The sequence below is a fragment of the Vombatus ursinus genome, unplaced genomic scaffold, assembly GCF_900497805.2.
Source record: "Vombatus ursinus unplaced genomic scaffold, bare-nosed wombat genome assembly UNPS02010219.1, whole genome shotgun sequence".
Classification (NCBI taxonomy): Eukaryota; Metazoa; Chordata; class Mammalia; order Diprotodontia; family Vombatidae; genus Vombatus; species Vombatus ursinus.
Window position 1 is genome coordinate 6,689,131 of NW_020949997.1, and position 14,589 is coordinate 6,703,719.

Here is a 14,589-nt window from a genome sequence, read left to right on the forward strand (position 1 = left end):
CTGCAGGTGACCCTTCATAAACTTTTCCCCCCTCCCCCATCAGTGCCTCTTGAGATTACCTTTCTATCGTTCATATGTCCAATTCTTCATGACTCCAAGAATTATTTTTTCCATGGGGAAAACTCCATGGAAGATACTGGAGTAGTTTGCCATTTCCTTCTCCAGTGGATTTTTTTTTTTTTTTTTGTCAGAGCTCTCCATTATGACCCAGGTAACTGCACGGAATAACTCAGTTTCACTGAGCTATGCAAACCTCTCTGTCAAAACAATGCAGTGATCTAGGATGGGCTCTTTTAAGCAAATGAGTTGATTTGTCAAGGGTCACATAGCTAGTAGTGTCTAAGGCTGGATTTGAACTCCTTGAATCTTCCTGTCTTTAGGACCAGCATTCTATCCTCTTCATTCTCTCTCTAAATATAATCTATCTATATCTATCTTATATATAGTTATTTATATGTTGTCTCCATTAGAACATGAGCTCAGGCTGATTATAAATATTTTGTGACTTAGTAGGTCATCTGGAGTTGCTATATCCAAAGTATTTATCATCCTTAAGCCAGGGATGAAGTTCTTAACAAATGTAGATTGTTCAATGGATTACAAAAATCAAGCCCATTGCCAGGCATATAACTGAAGGCTTTCCAGTTCGGTAGGACCTGCCATAACTTATCAGCTGGCACAGCCTTGAAGATATCAGGATCATCTTACCACCAGAATGAGGCATCAGAGGTAAGACTAGGGCAAAGAATCCCATTATTTAATGGCATTCTTATCTAAATGCAGTAAGATAAACACACCAAAACATGTATTTTAACTTAGTATAAAAAATAAAAATAGGGATGACATTAGAGTATGAAACAAGATGTATGTTAGAGGGAGGAAAGGTAAACAAGTAGGATGATATCAGAATGCTATAATTAGCAGAGCAGTGGGAATCAAAGAGGAAAAGAGATTCACTAAGGGGAGAAGCTCATGAGAACAGACAGACTTAAAAGAGGCAGCAAGAGTCTATCACTATGGTGGTGTGAACCTAGCACCTGGAACAGCTTGACCTGGGTGAAGAAATAAGCTGATTGTCTTTACAGGACAAAAGGTGTAGAGGGTAGGGAAGGAAGAGGTTCTGGATAGAGATAAAAATTCAAACTCTTTTTCTGGTTGATGCAAAAGTATAGTTCAAGATTTCAACAATAAAGTACTTTACTCAAAATGTAAGTTGAAAGCAAGAAAGATGATTATATGAAAATGAAGGAAAAAAAACTATACATAAAACCTTTTTCCCTATTCTGTAGTTATCTTAAAAGCCATACTGAAGCAACCTTTGTAAATTTGTTGATGGCAAAAATGGCAAGTCAGTAAGAGGACTATCGGAAGAGAGGAATATTAATAAATTGTTGGCGGACCTGAACTGGTCCAACCATTCTGCAAAACAATTTGAAATTATGCAAGAAGAAGTGACTAAAATGTCTTCTGATCCACAGATAACCTCTGTTTGGCACCTAAGGCAAGGAGGCCAGACAGAAATACTATAAATACCAAAATATTCATTGCTACTACAAAAAGAGGGCTAAGAACTAGAAACAAGGTGGATGCCCATCAACTGGGAAATTGCTAAATGACTGCTGAATATAAATGTAATGGAATATTCTTGCATTAAAAAAAAACCAAACCAACAAAAACAAGCAATTCTGAGAAACAGGGGAAGATATATAGGTGCTGAGACACTGTGAAGTAGAACCAAGAAAACAAATATACACAACCACAATGTAAACTAAAACGACAAATCAAAACAACGCTATATGTATGTAATTCCAATAACCAAGTGTGGCCCTGAAGAAAAGATGAGGAAATGCTCTTTCTTTTTTTCTTTCAATGCAAAGGTGGGGTGGGGAAAGAACAAAAGTGTTGAAAATTCTATCACTGTGAGATGAGATAAAAGTGTTGGGTGTTTTTTGCTGAACTTTTTGTCAAAAGAGAAATAGGGGAGGTGGAGTATATTTGGATATGATTGTGATGTAAAAACAAAAGCCATCAATTAAACTTTTATAATATATATTAAAGTAGACAAATAATTTGTATACATGTCATTAAGGGTAAGATTCCTTAATACAGCAGAGAGAACCTTGTTCAACAACCTTCTGATTAGCTCAACAACCCAAGCACCCAAAGTGACATAATTACTTATCTTTTGAGGAGGTAGAGTGGTACTACTTACTATGTTAGTATAATCAAGGGCACTTTTTCCCTTTTAAAAAAAAATTGCAGTACACTGGAACTGACAAATTAAGTCAAGAACAGATTACAAAATTTAGAGTCAACACTGAATTACTTCAACTCACAGTTTTACAAATTTTTCACAAATAAGATTCTTGCCAATAACGATACTATTATAGGTACATTTCGTACTTCTTTGGAATCTTCTCAGAAATTCAAAGTATCTTACACACATCATCTCACTTATTTTCACAAAGTCCTTGTGAGCAAAATGGTTTGTTCAGGTATAACCATTATTACCAGATGAAATAACCTTATTCTTCTGACCTTCGGTCCTACAAAACTATTCATCGAATAAGGATATTCAGTACTATTTTCTCCTTTTAAAAAAGGAGATTCAAAAGGAGTCCAACTTTTTTAATTTTAAAGATAAAAATCAATTGATAAGGGAGAAGTTGTTTCTGTCCAGTGCTCTGTGTACATCTTCGAGAAGCTGTTAGAAACAGAAATAAATAATTAGTTACATATAGCTATTAAATTAATACTTTCTATTATAACACTTTCCAATATTCTGCAAGACTGGGCTACAATTTACCAAATATATATAAATGCAAATATTATCATACTAACTGGAAGAATTTTCTGGAGGACAAGGTGTGATTAGCTAGTAAGTGTACAGAAGTCACATAACTTCTCTGGGCCTTAAATTTACCTTTAAGACAGAGGAAATGAGTAGGAGGGACAGTTAAGGGAAGGGAATAAGCACTAAGCTAATTGATTTTACAAAGATCTCTTTTGATCCTTAGAACAACCCCTGGAGAGAGACTGGATTTGAACTCAGGTTTTCTTGACTCCAGGACCTGTCTCAATTGTACCAACAGTTGCTTCCACTGTATGATCTACTACCGATTAAAGATTATCTGGTCCAAATCGTTAAATGATTTTTTTTTGCAAGGCAGAGCTGGGGCCAAAACCAATTTTTTAAATCATAAAATATGATTTCAGAGTTGGAAGGGACCTTTGGGATTATCTAGTCCGATCTCCTCCATTTTTCAGATGAGAAAACCGAAGTCCAGGGAAGTGAGTGACTGGTCCAAGGTAACACATACTGCTGCCAAAATCTTGACAAACAGTATTTGCACAGGGTATATGAAAGACCCTCTTGGATGGAAAAGACTAATACATGATTACTGAGTGTACACTCACTGAGACTCATGAAAGATTAGAATGGGCAGGAACCTTAAATTATCCCAATCCCTTTATTTCACAAAATTAGGAATCATGCTCAAATTGAGGAAGTAATTTGCTTGATCACAGAGCAAGGCAGTAACAGAGATGGGATTAAACCCACATGCCCAGAATATTTTCCATACCCACTGAAAGTTTCTATTAGTCTTTCAAGAAAGGCAAAGTATACAAAGTGATGACCTAAGAGTGAAGAAGACCTGAGTTCAGCTCCTTCCTGATACATACTAGCTAGCTCTGGCAAGAATTTCCACACAAATATTACAGATCCACAGCAAAAACAAAACAACAAAAACCTTAATGTTAAAGTGATTAAAAGTCCCAATGCTTCTTAAGAACAAATGAGGCTTTGAATTAAAATATTCAGAGCATCAAAAATCCCATCAGTTTGAAAAGAAAAAAAGCTTTAAACTATGGTCCAGAGTCCATCTCCTTCTTTGCAGAAGTGGGAGACTATGAGTGTAGGACATTGCATAAAAATAGTGTTAGACCCAATTGAAATATGTGGTTTTATTGAACTGTTTCTTCTTCCCCTTTCAAAACAAAATTTGTCACAAGAGATGGACTGTTAGTTGTAGAGGGAAGAAAGGATATATAAGCCCAATCTAATCAATGTAAAAATGTCAATAAAAATAAAATGGTTTCCATATGATGCCACCAAATGTGAAATATATTTAAAACTATCTGATTGTTATTTTTGTGTTTCCCACAGTGCCTTGCACATTATAGTTTCTCAAAAAATATATGTTAACTAAATGAAAGCATGAATAAATGCAATGAAATGGTGAGTCCTGTTCTTTGATAGTCTGACTATGGAGTTATCATTCTAGAAGCCTTCTTATGTCCCTGGTTCTGATGCTCACAGAGTAAGAAAGTTACAATAAAAAAAATAATTTGGAAACCTTAAAAATTTTTTTTTAAAAGACCAAAACAATTTCAAGAGTTTACTAGTCAATGTAAAAGGTGATATACATGCCACCAAAATCCTCTTCCCCATCAAAGTACAGTAGAGAGTAAACATTCTTTTAACATTTACCTGGTTAATCTATTAAGAGGAATAAAACTTCTTCGAATTTGCCACAGTCATGTGACTTAAGAAAGGTTTTCAGGTCCCTGCAATATCCTTCCCTTTTCAATGAAACCCTTGTTTAACACTGCATTATTACGAATTGTCCTGACACATCCCTCCACCAATAACCTGGACAAGATTTCCTTTCCAATTTGCAGGGCAGTTTTTGAGTGGACCAGAGGGGAAAGGGAGTAAGAAGAGAACATTACACATACATATACAGACACACACAGACATAAAAATAGAAGAACTAAACACTTGGTGGTATATACCAGTCCCCCTACCCCCCCCCCCCGCACCAACCAGGGCCCATCCATGCTCCAGAAATATCAGCACCCAACTCGTTTCCCAGGTTTCCGGCACGGCACCTACTCAGGCACCCCAGATGCTGGGAATGAGTCCCCCTCCAGCTCTCACTCTAGGCCCGGGTGGAACCCGAACCCCACGAGCGAAGGCGGCGGGGCGCGGACCGAAGCCAGGCCGCGGTGGCTCCCAAGGTCACCCGGCGGGCCCAGGGGCATGCCCGTTCCCCTCATGGGGAGAGGAGGCCCGGGCGGTCGGGGCTCTCCCTCTCACCCCCACCCGAAGCGAGGCAGGCGCGCGGCCCGGCCCGCGGCCCCGGCGGCGCGGACTCACCCGAGGCTCCGCACTGAGAGAGGCGAAGCGGCCCGGGCCGGTCCTCAGGCCCGCGGCGCCGCCGCCGCAGCTGCTGCCTCGGGGCGGGGAGGGTCCAGGCACTCAGGACAAGTCCAGCTGCCTCTGCGTTTCTTGCAGCTGTTTCTGCAGCCGCTGCTTCTTCCAGCCCAGGAAGCGCCTCCACATGCGGCACGCCTGCCAGCCCAAGAAGAAGCCCGAGGCGAAGGTCACCGCCACGGCCACACGCAGCTTCCGATCCGCTAAGTCTTTCATGGCAATGCCAGTCCCGGCACCAGGCACCCGACAGCAGGAGCGCCGGACGGCAGCGCAGCGGGGACAAAAAGGCTTGCACTCGGGCGGCCCCCGGGAAAGGTGGAGGACCGTGAGCGCGAGCCGAGATGAAACCCGCGGTCGTGGATGTGCCCGGTGCGCCTGCGCTGCTCTTGCCCCGTCGCTCCCCGGCCTGTGCCCAGTGCGTCTGCGCTGCTCCCCGCTGCTCCCCTCTGCTCTACCTCTTGGTATATGAGATCTAGAGAGGTCGGGGCAGTGCGGTCAGTAGACGAGCAAGAAGAGTTTGCTGTGTGCTGGGCATTGTGGTAAGAGCTGCTAATACAGAGAATGGTACCTACCCCCCACTCCCACCCCTAGCAAAATGCTCCTGACCTCAACGAACTCCTATTCTAATGGGGGAGACTGCACAAACAACTATGTATATACAGTGTATCTTAGGGGATAGATAATAACATCATTATGTTAGAGTCAAGTTGTACAGTGTGTCCAGCTGTGACTGATTAGACCAATACGAGCTTGGAATGCTCTACAGCAGGTCGGACGCAAATAGTTCCTATGAACATTTGGGGAATTTGCGCATCTCCCATTTATTTTGAGCTTTTTCAATTCTGCTTTGCTCATAGAGCACAGCACCTTCTCTGATGTGGGCACACCATGCTGAACAGTCCTGTGCCAGTGTCTCCAATGACACACAATCAGTTCCAAAGTTCTTAAGAGAGACCTTGGGAGTGTCTTTATATCTCTTCTTCTGACTATCATGTGAACTCTTGCCTCGTGTGAGTTCTCCATAAAGTAGTCTTTTTGGCAAGTGCACATTTTGCATTCAACCAATATGGCCAGCCCTTCAGAGTTGTGCTCTTTGAAGTAGAGTTTGATTGATTGGCAGTTTAGTTCTAGAAAGGCCCTGGTATTGATGGGGTGCTTGGGTGCTTGTGCTTGTACTTGGACCCCAATTTCTCCCTAGTCTCAGAAACACTGTCTCTGACAATCACTCCCCAGCCCAAGGACACTGTGCCTAGCAGTTACTGATGCGTGGGCCCCAGCAAGACCCTTATCTCTCTCCCTGGTGCAGCTACACAAAACTGGGTGAGAGAGTGCTGGGCTACTCAGCCCCCAGCCCTCAGATCATGTCTCTGGAAGCCTCCCAATTCCTTAGTAAGTTCCTCTTTTGTGAGAAAGCTTTCCTTTGTTGTCGAGTATTCTTTCATCAAGACAGACAGAGAGGGGTGTCTTGTCCGGCCCAAGGAGTTTTGTCCTTGGCTGGCCCAAGGGCTCTTCCTCCTGCCAGACTCCCAGGATCCATACCTTCATCATCTCCCTCCCTGTCTGGTATACTCCCTGTACTTTCCCATCCAGAGCTCCCAAAGATACCTGGACCTTTGGAGTACCTTATGGGTATCCCTGGCATTCCTTTCCCATGCCCTTTTCCATATAAACCCTAGCTCTATCCTCAGTCTCTTGCAGGTTCCTTAAGAATCCTTGCCCGCTGAAAAGTGTAACAATAAATCTTTGCCACCTTGACTTAAAGAATGCTTGAATCTGTGAATTCATTCCAGATGACCCCGTCCTGTACTTCAGTCTTTGAGGGGTCTCAACCCCTCAGACTGCAACAGTATCTTATCCTGCCAGGTGATCTTCAGAATCTTCCTAAGACAATTTAAATGGAAGTGATTCAGTTTCCTGGCATGGCGCTGGTATACTGTCCAGGTTTCATAGGCATACAACAATGAGGTCAGCACAACAGCTCTGGAGAACCTCAGTTTGGTAGGCAGTCTAATTAACCTTTTCTCTCTCACACTTTCCTTCAGAGTCTCCCAAACACTGATCTAGCTCTGGCAATGAGTTCATCAACCTAATATCAGTGTGTACATCCCTGGAAAGTGACCATTTGAAACTTCACCTTTTGCTGTAACCAATGGTTCCACTTATGGATGGTATGGTGGTGGCTGATGCAGCACCTATATTTTCTTGGAGTTAATTGTTAGGCCAAAATTAGCACAAGCAGCAGAATGGATCCACACTTTGTTGCATGTCAGCTTCAGAGGCTGCATTGAGTGCACAATCATCTGCAAACAGAAGATCATGCACCAACACTCCCTCCACTTTGGTATTGGCTTGTAGTCTTTTCAAGTTGAAGAATTTGCCATCAGTGCAGTAGCTGACCTGGAGGCTGTGTTTGTCCTTACTGAAGGCATTTGACGACATGATTGAAAACATCTTGCTAAAAAGCATGGGAGCAAGCACACAGCCTTGTTTCACTCCATTGGTGACTGGGAAAGCATGAGAGCATTGTCCTCATCCAGAGCCTGGGCAAGCAAGCCATCATGAAATTGATATACAATACTGGCAACCAAATTTTGACATAATTTTCCATAAGCCCTCATGACTGACAGTACCAAAGGCCTTGGTCAGATCTACAAATGTTGTAGTGGATGTGTAGGGAAGACTAGTATCTCTGGTATGAAGGCTGAGCCCTTTTCAGGGCTTCTTTCCCCCTTTGGTGTCTACCTGTTCCACTGAGCTCTCACCTGTGGCTCCAAGAAGCTGCAGCACTTGCAGCCACCACACCCTGGTAAACTGTTTCAGCAGACAGGCTAAAGCAGGTTGAGGGTAACCTAGGGGTCTCAAACCCATTCATGAGTTAGGGGAGATAGGAGATAATCTCAGAAGAAAGGCATTAGCAGTAGAAGCCCTGGAGAGCTTCCTGCACAAAGGGAGATTTGAGCCTTGCCCTGCATGAGGATAGGAGTGGGACAGTTTTCTAGGCTTGGAAATGTCTATGTGGTGGAAAAGAAGGGTAAAAATACAGTGGGTTTTAGTGTGTGGTTTTTTTTTTTGTTTTTTTTTTTTAGGCAATTGGGTTTAAGTGACTTGCCCAAGGTCATATGGCTAGTGTCAAGTGTTTGGTCCTTGGTCAGATTTGAACTCAGGTCCTCCTGACTTCAGGGCCAGTGCTCTATTCACTGCGCCACCTAGCTGCCCCATGTGTGTCTATTTTGGAAAGGAGAAGGTAAGACCTTATATCTGATATCTTGATCTTATCAGTCAAGTAGAAGGCAAGGCCATCTGTTGAAAGTGAGAGTAGATACCCATCACTTGGGGAAGGGCTGAACAAGTTATAGTATATGAATGTGCTGGAATATTAAAGTATAAGAAATGATGAAGGAAATGATTTCAGAAAAACTCGGAAAGACTTACTTGATCTGATGCGAAGTGAAGTGAGCAGAATGAGAAGAACAATTTATACAGTAACAGCAATATTATAAAGTTAATTAATTGTTAAAGACTTAGTTACTCTGATCAATAAAATGACCTGGCACAATTCCGAAGGATTTATGATGAAAAAATGCTATCCACTTCCAGATAGAAAAGTTAGACTCAGTGCAGATTGAAGTATATTCTCTCTCTGTCTCTGTCTCTCTGTCTCTCTCTGTCTCTTCCCTTCCCCCCTCCCCTCACTTTAAAAAGAGAATGATTAAAGCTTCTTATCCCTTTCTGTTCTAGGCCAGGATTAATCCCTATTTTCTCTCATGTATGACATACTGGGAATGCACTTTTTGGACGTTTCTTATGAAAAAAAGTCAAATCTTAGTTTGGGGGAGAATAAATTACCTTAAAATCAATTTAATAGTAATTTTTTTTAAAAGAAAGTGAGGGTAGAAGGAAGTTGGAAGTTTGAGTATAATGATAAAGGTTTGGAACAGTTGCTTTGAGGCATATCATGAGACAGAGGTGTCAAACTTGGGGAAGCAAAACTCCCAAGTGCAGCAGAACTGGATTAAAATGTAATTAGGAGATGTTTGATAAAACAAATAAAAATATAGTCGAACATAGATAATGTTAGTTTGTGGTTTTCTAAGTCAATACGCACCCCACAGGGATGTTCCTACTTGAGTTTGCCAACGTTGTCATAAGGAGGCAAAAAAAGATAAATGTCAAGCAGCAATGAGTTTAGTGCCTGGGTCTCAGTCTCCCTCTTTACCCCAGCCCTTTCCCTCATTGTAGAGGATTCTATGCTCCCCCAAATACCTTAACTTTACAGTTCCTCAATCCATTCAACTACCGTGAGCTATTTCTCCACTTCCCCCATTCACAAGGATGATTGTACTAGTGATCCCATCATCACCTGCTAGTGTCCCACTTCTGTGTACAAGAACTCTGACTTTCCTTTATCTGATACCTTTCTATTGGTTCTCTCTTCCTTACTCCTTCTACATCGACTCTGTTTTCACCATAATCTCCAGTCATTCCATCCCTCAGTACTATCCCAGACCATCACACCTGCTCAAACTACACTTGCCTCTCTCCCCAGTCTTGAGCCAGTTCAACTCTATGATATCCTGTACTCTTGAATCCCTTGTTCCCTTGTCCTGTAACCCCATTAAACAAAGCTTTGCCAAATCCCAAGCTTAGATTACTCTCACAATCTGCCTTCTTCCCTCCAATTCACATGCTGCTAAAAATACAACATGGTCCTGATTGGGTCCACTATAAATTCATGTTAGCTAATCTAAGTTGAGCTTTCATTGAAGCAAGGAAACCCTACTCTTCCCAATTGAATCTGTATCCCTCTGGCCACAGTGGTGGTTCTCCTTTTCTTCTTTTCATATCAAGACTCCCATGCCACTCTTTCTTCCCACCCTCTTGATTCATAACTTTTTTTAACTGAAAAAATTGAAGCCTGTTTGTCAAGAGCTCCATCTTCTTCCCTCTTCTTCATCTCAAATCCCCCTGACAATTATCCTCCATCTCCTGCTTTGCTTTAGTCTTTCTTTTTCTTTTTCTTTTTTTGCTTTAGTCTCTAATAATGAGGTGACCTTTCTGTTTGCCAAAGCCAACTCTTTTACATTGGCACTTGATCCCCGCCTCTCCCATCTTGTCCAGCAAATTGTTACCACCACCATCCCCAAGCTTTCTCTTCTTCACGCTCTCTATATCCATGAGTTCCTTCTCTATTGCCTACAAACATGCCTGCTTTTCTTAAACAAACAAACAAAAAAACCCTTCACCAGATCCTATCATGTCCTTCAGCTATCATCTCTCTCCTTCCCTTCTCAGCTAAACTTATTGAAAGGGCCATCTACAATCCATACCTCCATTTCCTTGCCTTTCTGTCTCTTCTAAACTCTTCAATCTGGCTTCTGACTTCATCATTCAACTGAAGCTTCCTTGTCCAAAGTTACCAGTGTCAAGTCTAATGGCCTCTTCTTGATTCTCACCCTTCCTAACTTCCCTGCAGCATTTGAATCTGTTGATCACTTTCTCCTCCTGTATACTCTCTTTTCTCTGGGCTTTTGTGCCTTCCCCTCCCCCTCCCAGAACTAATTTAACTTTTACCCCAAATCCACCCAATATTTCTTGTATACATGTCCATCTCTCCACTCACATAACTGTCATCACCTGTGGCCTGGGCTATTGCAATAGCCTTCTACTTGGTTTCTTTGCCTCAAAACTCTTTCTCTACTACAAGCTATCCATCCTCTATTCAGCTACCCTAAGCTGTGGCCATGGTATGTTCTTACCCCCACTCCCTACTCAACAAACTAGTAGTTTCCTATAACCTCCAGGATGAAATATAAAGGCCTTGTTTAGTACTTAAATCACTTCACAACCTGACCCCTTCCTATCTTTTCCAGTGTCCTTATATACTACTTTTCTCCATGCATTCTAGGATCCAGACTTGTTATTCTTCGAGCACACACTCCATTTCCCATCTCCATGCCTTTGCACTGGCTGTACCTCATGCCTGGAATGTCTTTTTTCCAACCTCTGACTCTTAGCTTCCTTGGGATTCCTTTAAGCCTCAGAATAAGTCCAATTTCCAAGTGGGCTTTCTCAGTTTGCCTAGCTATTAGTGCTATCTCCTCTAGGGTTACCATCCATCTACTCTGCATTTATCTTTTATCTGCCGATCTTATATGTGTCTCCACATTAGAATGTGAGCTGCATGAAGGTAAGAACTACTTTTGCTTTTTTTTCTTCTTAGCACAGTAGTCTGCCACATAGTAAACATATGATAAATGTTTATTAATTGATTTTTAGTGTAGATATGAATTTAAGTCCAGAACACTTAAAGGTTACTACTTCATTGATTCAAATGATATAAATTTCTGTGGTCCTCAGTTTCCTCATTTGTAAAAAAGAGGGTGTTGGACTATATGGTCTTTAAGATTTTAGTTCAGCCTGTGATTCTGTGAATGTCAATAAAAAGCAAAATCCTTGTTTTAATAGTCTGAAGTGTTACACTTAAGCCACCTAGTGTCCAATAGGAAAACCACATCTGCGATAGGATACATGCTAATTGCAGACCATACTGAGACAGTTCACACTTCATCTTGCCATCAACATATACCACAACCAAGCACTCTACAGACATCAGCAGGCTATTTACTAAATATCACAAAAGCGATAGAGCATTCCTCAATACAAAGAAGGGCCATAGGTTCATATGAGTCTTTAAGGGTTATAAAATCTGTCCTGGTCTGGCTTCATGGACTGAATTTCATTTGTAAATATAATGGTTCCACCAAAGTAGCATGGGTTGCCTCAGAAGGTAGTGAGTTCCTCCTTATTGGAGTTCTTCAAACAAAGGCTAGATGATCTTTTGCTTGCTATTTTGTGGAAGAGGTTATTGTTTAGATAACTCAGTGGGCAAACTGACTCTATTTTAAAATATTTTCAAATATTCAGGGTGAGAATTTACCTCAGAAAAAATCAGGGCTTTATTTATTGTTTTGTTGGTTGTCTAGCTTTAAGAAAGTGATGAAAAAAACATTAATAGGTTAAGTCTAACTCGGGCTAGTCCCCTGGTAATTTAAATTTGATATTAGAATGAAATGAGACACATAGGTCATTCAATAGTTAACAAAAGATTTCCTTATGCTGATAGTTGATCCAACTGAGTGGAACTCCCCTGTTTCTGAATTGCCTGTTAGTCTGCTAGTAAAACCTCAGCATAAGGGTGGAGCTTCTCAGGGTTGTTGACATCACTCAGGAGACCAGAAGTGATGTCAATAGCTAGAGCCTCTTTTTCAATGCCAATTATGGAAGAAAAAAACAGGTCTAATTTGCATGAAGTCTGGGGGTAAGTTGGGTTGGTATATTGCTCCCATCACTGGTGAACCAGTCTAACCTCGGGGTCTCTTCTAACACTGTGGTTTTATGAAAAATAAATCTGCATTATTGTGTCTTCCTGGGTATTTTTTGCAGATTTATATCCTTATTTGTATCTCTGGCCTTCATCTTTGAGTGATTCTTAAGTGATCTTTTAAGTAAACTAAACCAGGTAAAATATTCTTCACTATGTTAGGAACCTTTCACATTTTGGAGGTCATTTGCTTAGGAGATACCACAAAAGAATATCAGATTATACTAAATAATGTTAGCTAGTTACTGGTGCCTAGGACATATGTCTCAGGATAGCTGACCATTAACTTTAGGAAACTGTCTTAATTCAAGCAAGGGATGGTAAAGGCTGACATGCTGAGAAACTATAAAGTCCTCAAGGGCAGATATTTTTGTTTTTTATCTTTGTATCCCTAGTACTTAAGAAATACTTTTTTGTTTTTGGGTTTTTTTATTTGTTTTTGTATCCCTAGTGCTTAATAAATACTGAATTATTGAATTATTAGATCAATATTTCATTTTGTTAACAAATTATATAGGCAGGAGATGATTATTTCACCACCAGGAGTGCTGCTGACAAAGCATATGAACCTGTTTAGTGATGAGGACTTGATGTTGTCAATCACAAGCTCATCCTAGTGGTTAAATCCTCTACCTGGCACCAGAGGGCATTCAGGAGTTCATGCCAAGCTCTCCATAATTTTCAGAGAGCTGTCTATTTCCATCCCCTAGCTCCACTCTCTTTGCAGGGTTGCTCTCATTATACCAGGCCCATCGTGTGTCGATTTATCTGAGAAGATACTTAGAGAAATTTGCTGTTGTTGTTGTTGTTGTTGTGGTTGTTTTGCCTTTCTTTGTATCTCTAGCGCTTAGCCCAGTGCCTGGTACATAGAAAGCATTTAATAGATGCTTGTTGACTTGACTTGGTTTGTAGTACCTGTATCGTCAGGGAAAGAAAACACTACCTCTTCCCTTTGCTGTTGTATTTCAGTGGAATTCAATGGAATTCAAACAGAGAGGCAGCATGGCTTAGCTGGCCTAAAAGCTAGAAGAACCTGGTTCCAAGTACGGTGCCTGAGGCACATTTGGTTAGAGGATCCTGAGCAAGTCACCTCCCTTCTCCCGGCTCTAAGCTGGAGGTCTCAAACCCACAGCTCACAATACTCTCCAGTGCAACCTGAACCAGATTGAAATGGAATTGGGAAATATTTAACAAAATCAATAAAAGTACAATAAAACATAGATGATATTGCATTTTAAAACTAAGTCAATGTGTGGTTCACAGTTTTGTGTATGAGGGTCTTGAGCTTGCCTCCACTTAACTTCAGGAAATACTCTAAGACTATAAATTGTGGAGAAGGTGCAGATCTGCATTAGGAGAGAGAGGTTCTTCACCTGGGAGTTCCATATAGCAGTGAAATCACAGGTCCTGTCCCTATCCCTGTCAATAACACAAGTATATGCTAACTTAATGCCACAAGTTCTTAACCATGTTTGTACCCTTAGGCAATCTGATGAAGTGGATGGACCCCTTCTCAGAATAATATTTTTAAGTACATCAAATAAAATACATAGTATTGCACAGCAGGGTAATTATATTGAAATGCAGTTACCAAAACATTTTTAAAAAGTTCACAGACCCTAGATTAAGAACCCGTGGTTTGTGCTATTCATAATAAGAGATGAAAAGTAATTAAAACCAAGTACTTTAAAACAATTATTATGTGGAACAGACCATGGTTCCTTCCAGTCTAGGCAGCCCAAACTCTTAGTCACTAGGCAGGGCACCAAACCCAAAAGTTTAAACTGAAATCTCAGTACTTAGATTCAAACCTCCGCCTTAGCTGCTCCCACAGACAACTAACAGATAACCTTCAAGTGACCCCCAGGCAAACTTCTGAGTGAGCCAGTGTGTAGTCAAATGGGGAAACTCAGGACTGGTTGTCTTGGCTGGTCTAAATTTCTTTTCTAGGCAGGGGCTAGCAATCTGGATCAGACACTGAATCCTTCTC

The 14,589-nt window shown here is 41.2% G+C and overlaps 1 protein-coding gene across 1 annotated transcript; it reads right to left on the bottom strand.

The window, feature by feature from the left end:
• Positions 1-2,032: 2,032 nt before the first annotated feature.
• On the bottom strand, positions 2,033-5,753 carry LOC114037060. Its single transcript, XM_027853859.1, has 3 exons — positions 5,712-5,753; positions 5,162-5,669; positions 2,033-2,704 (listed from the first exon to the last, which is right to left on the bottom strand). The coding sequence occupies exons 1-3, from the start codon at positions 5,751-5,753 to the stop codon at positions 2,595-2,597; spliced, it is 660 nt and encodes a 219-aa protein (XP_027709660.1). The 3' UTR covers positions 2,033-2,594.
• Between the last annotated feature and the right edge of the window lie 8,836 nt (positions 5,754-14,589).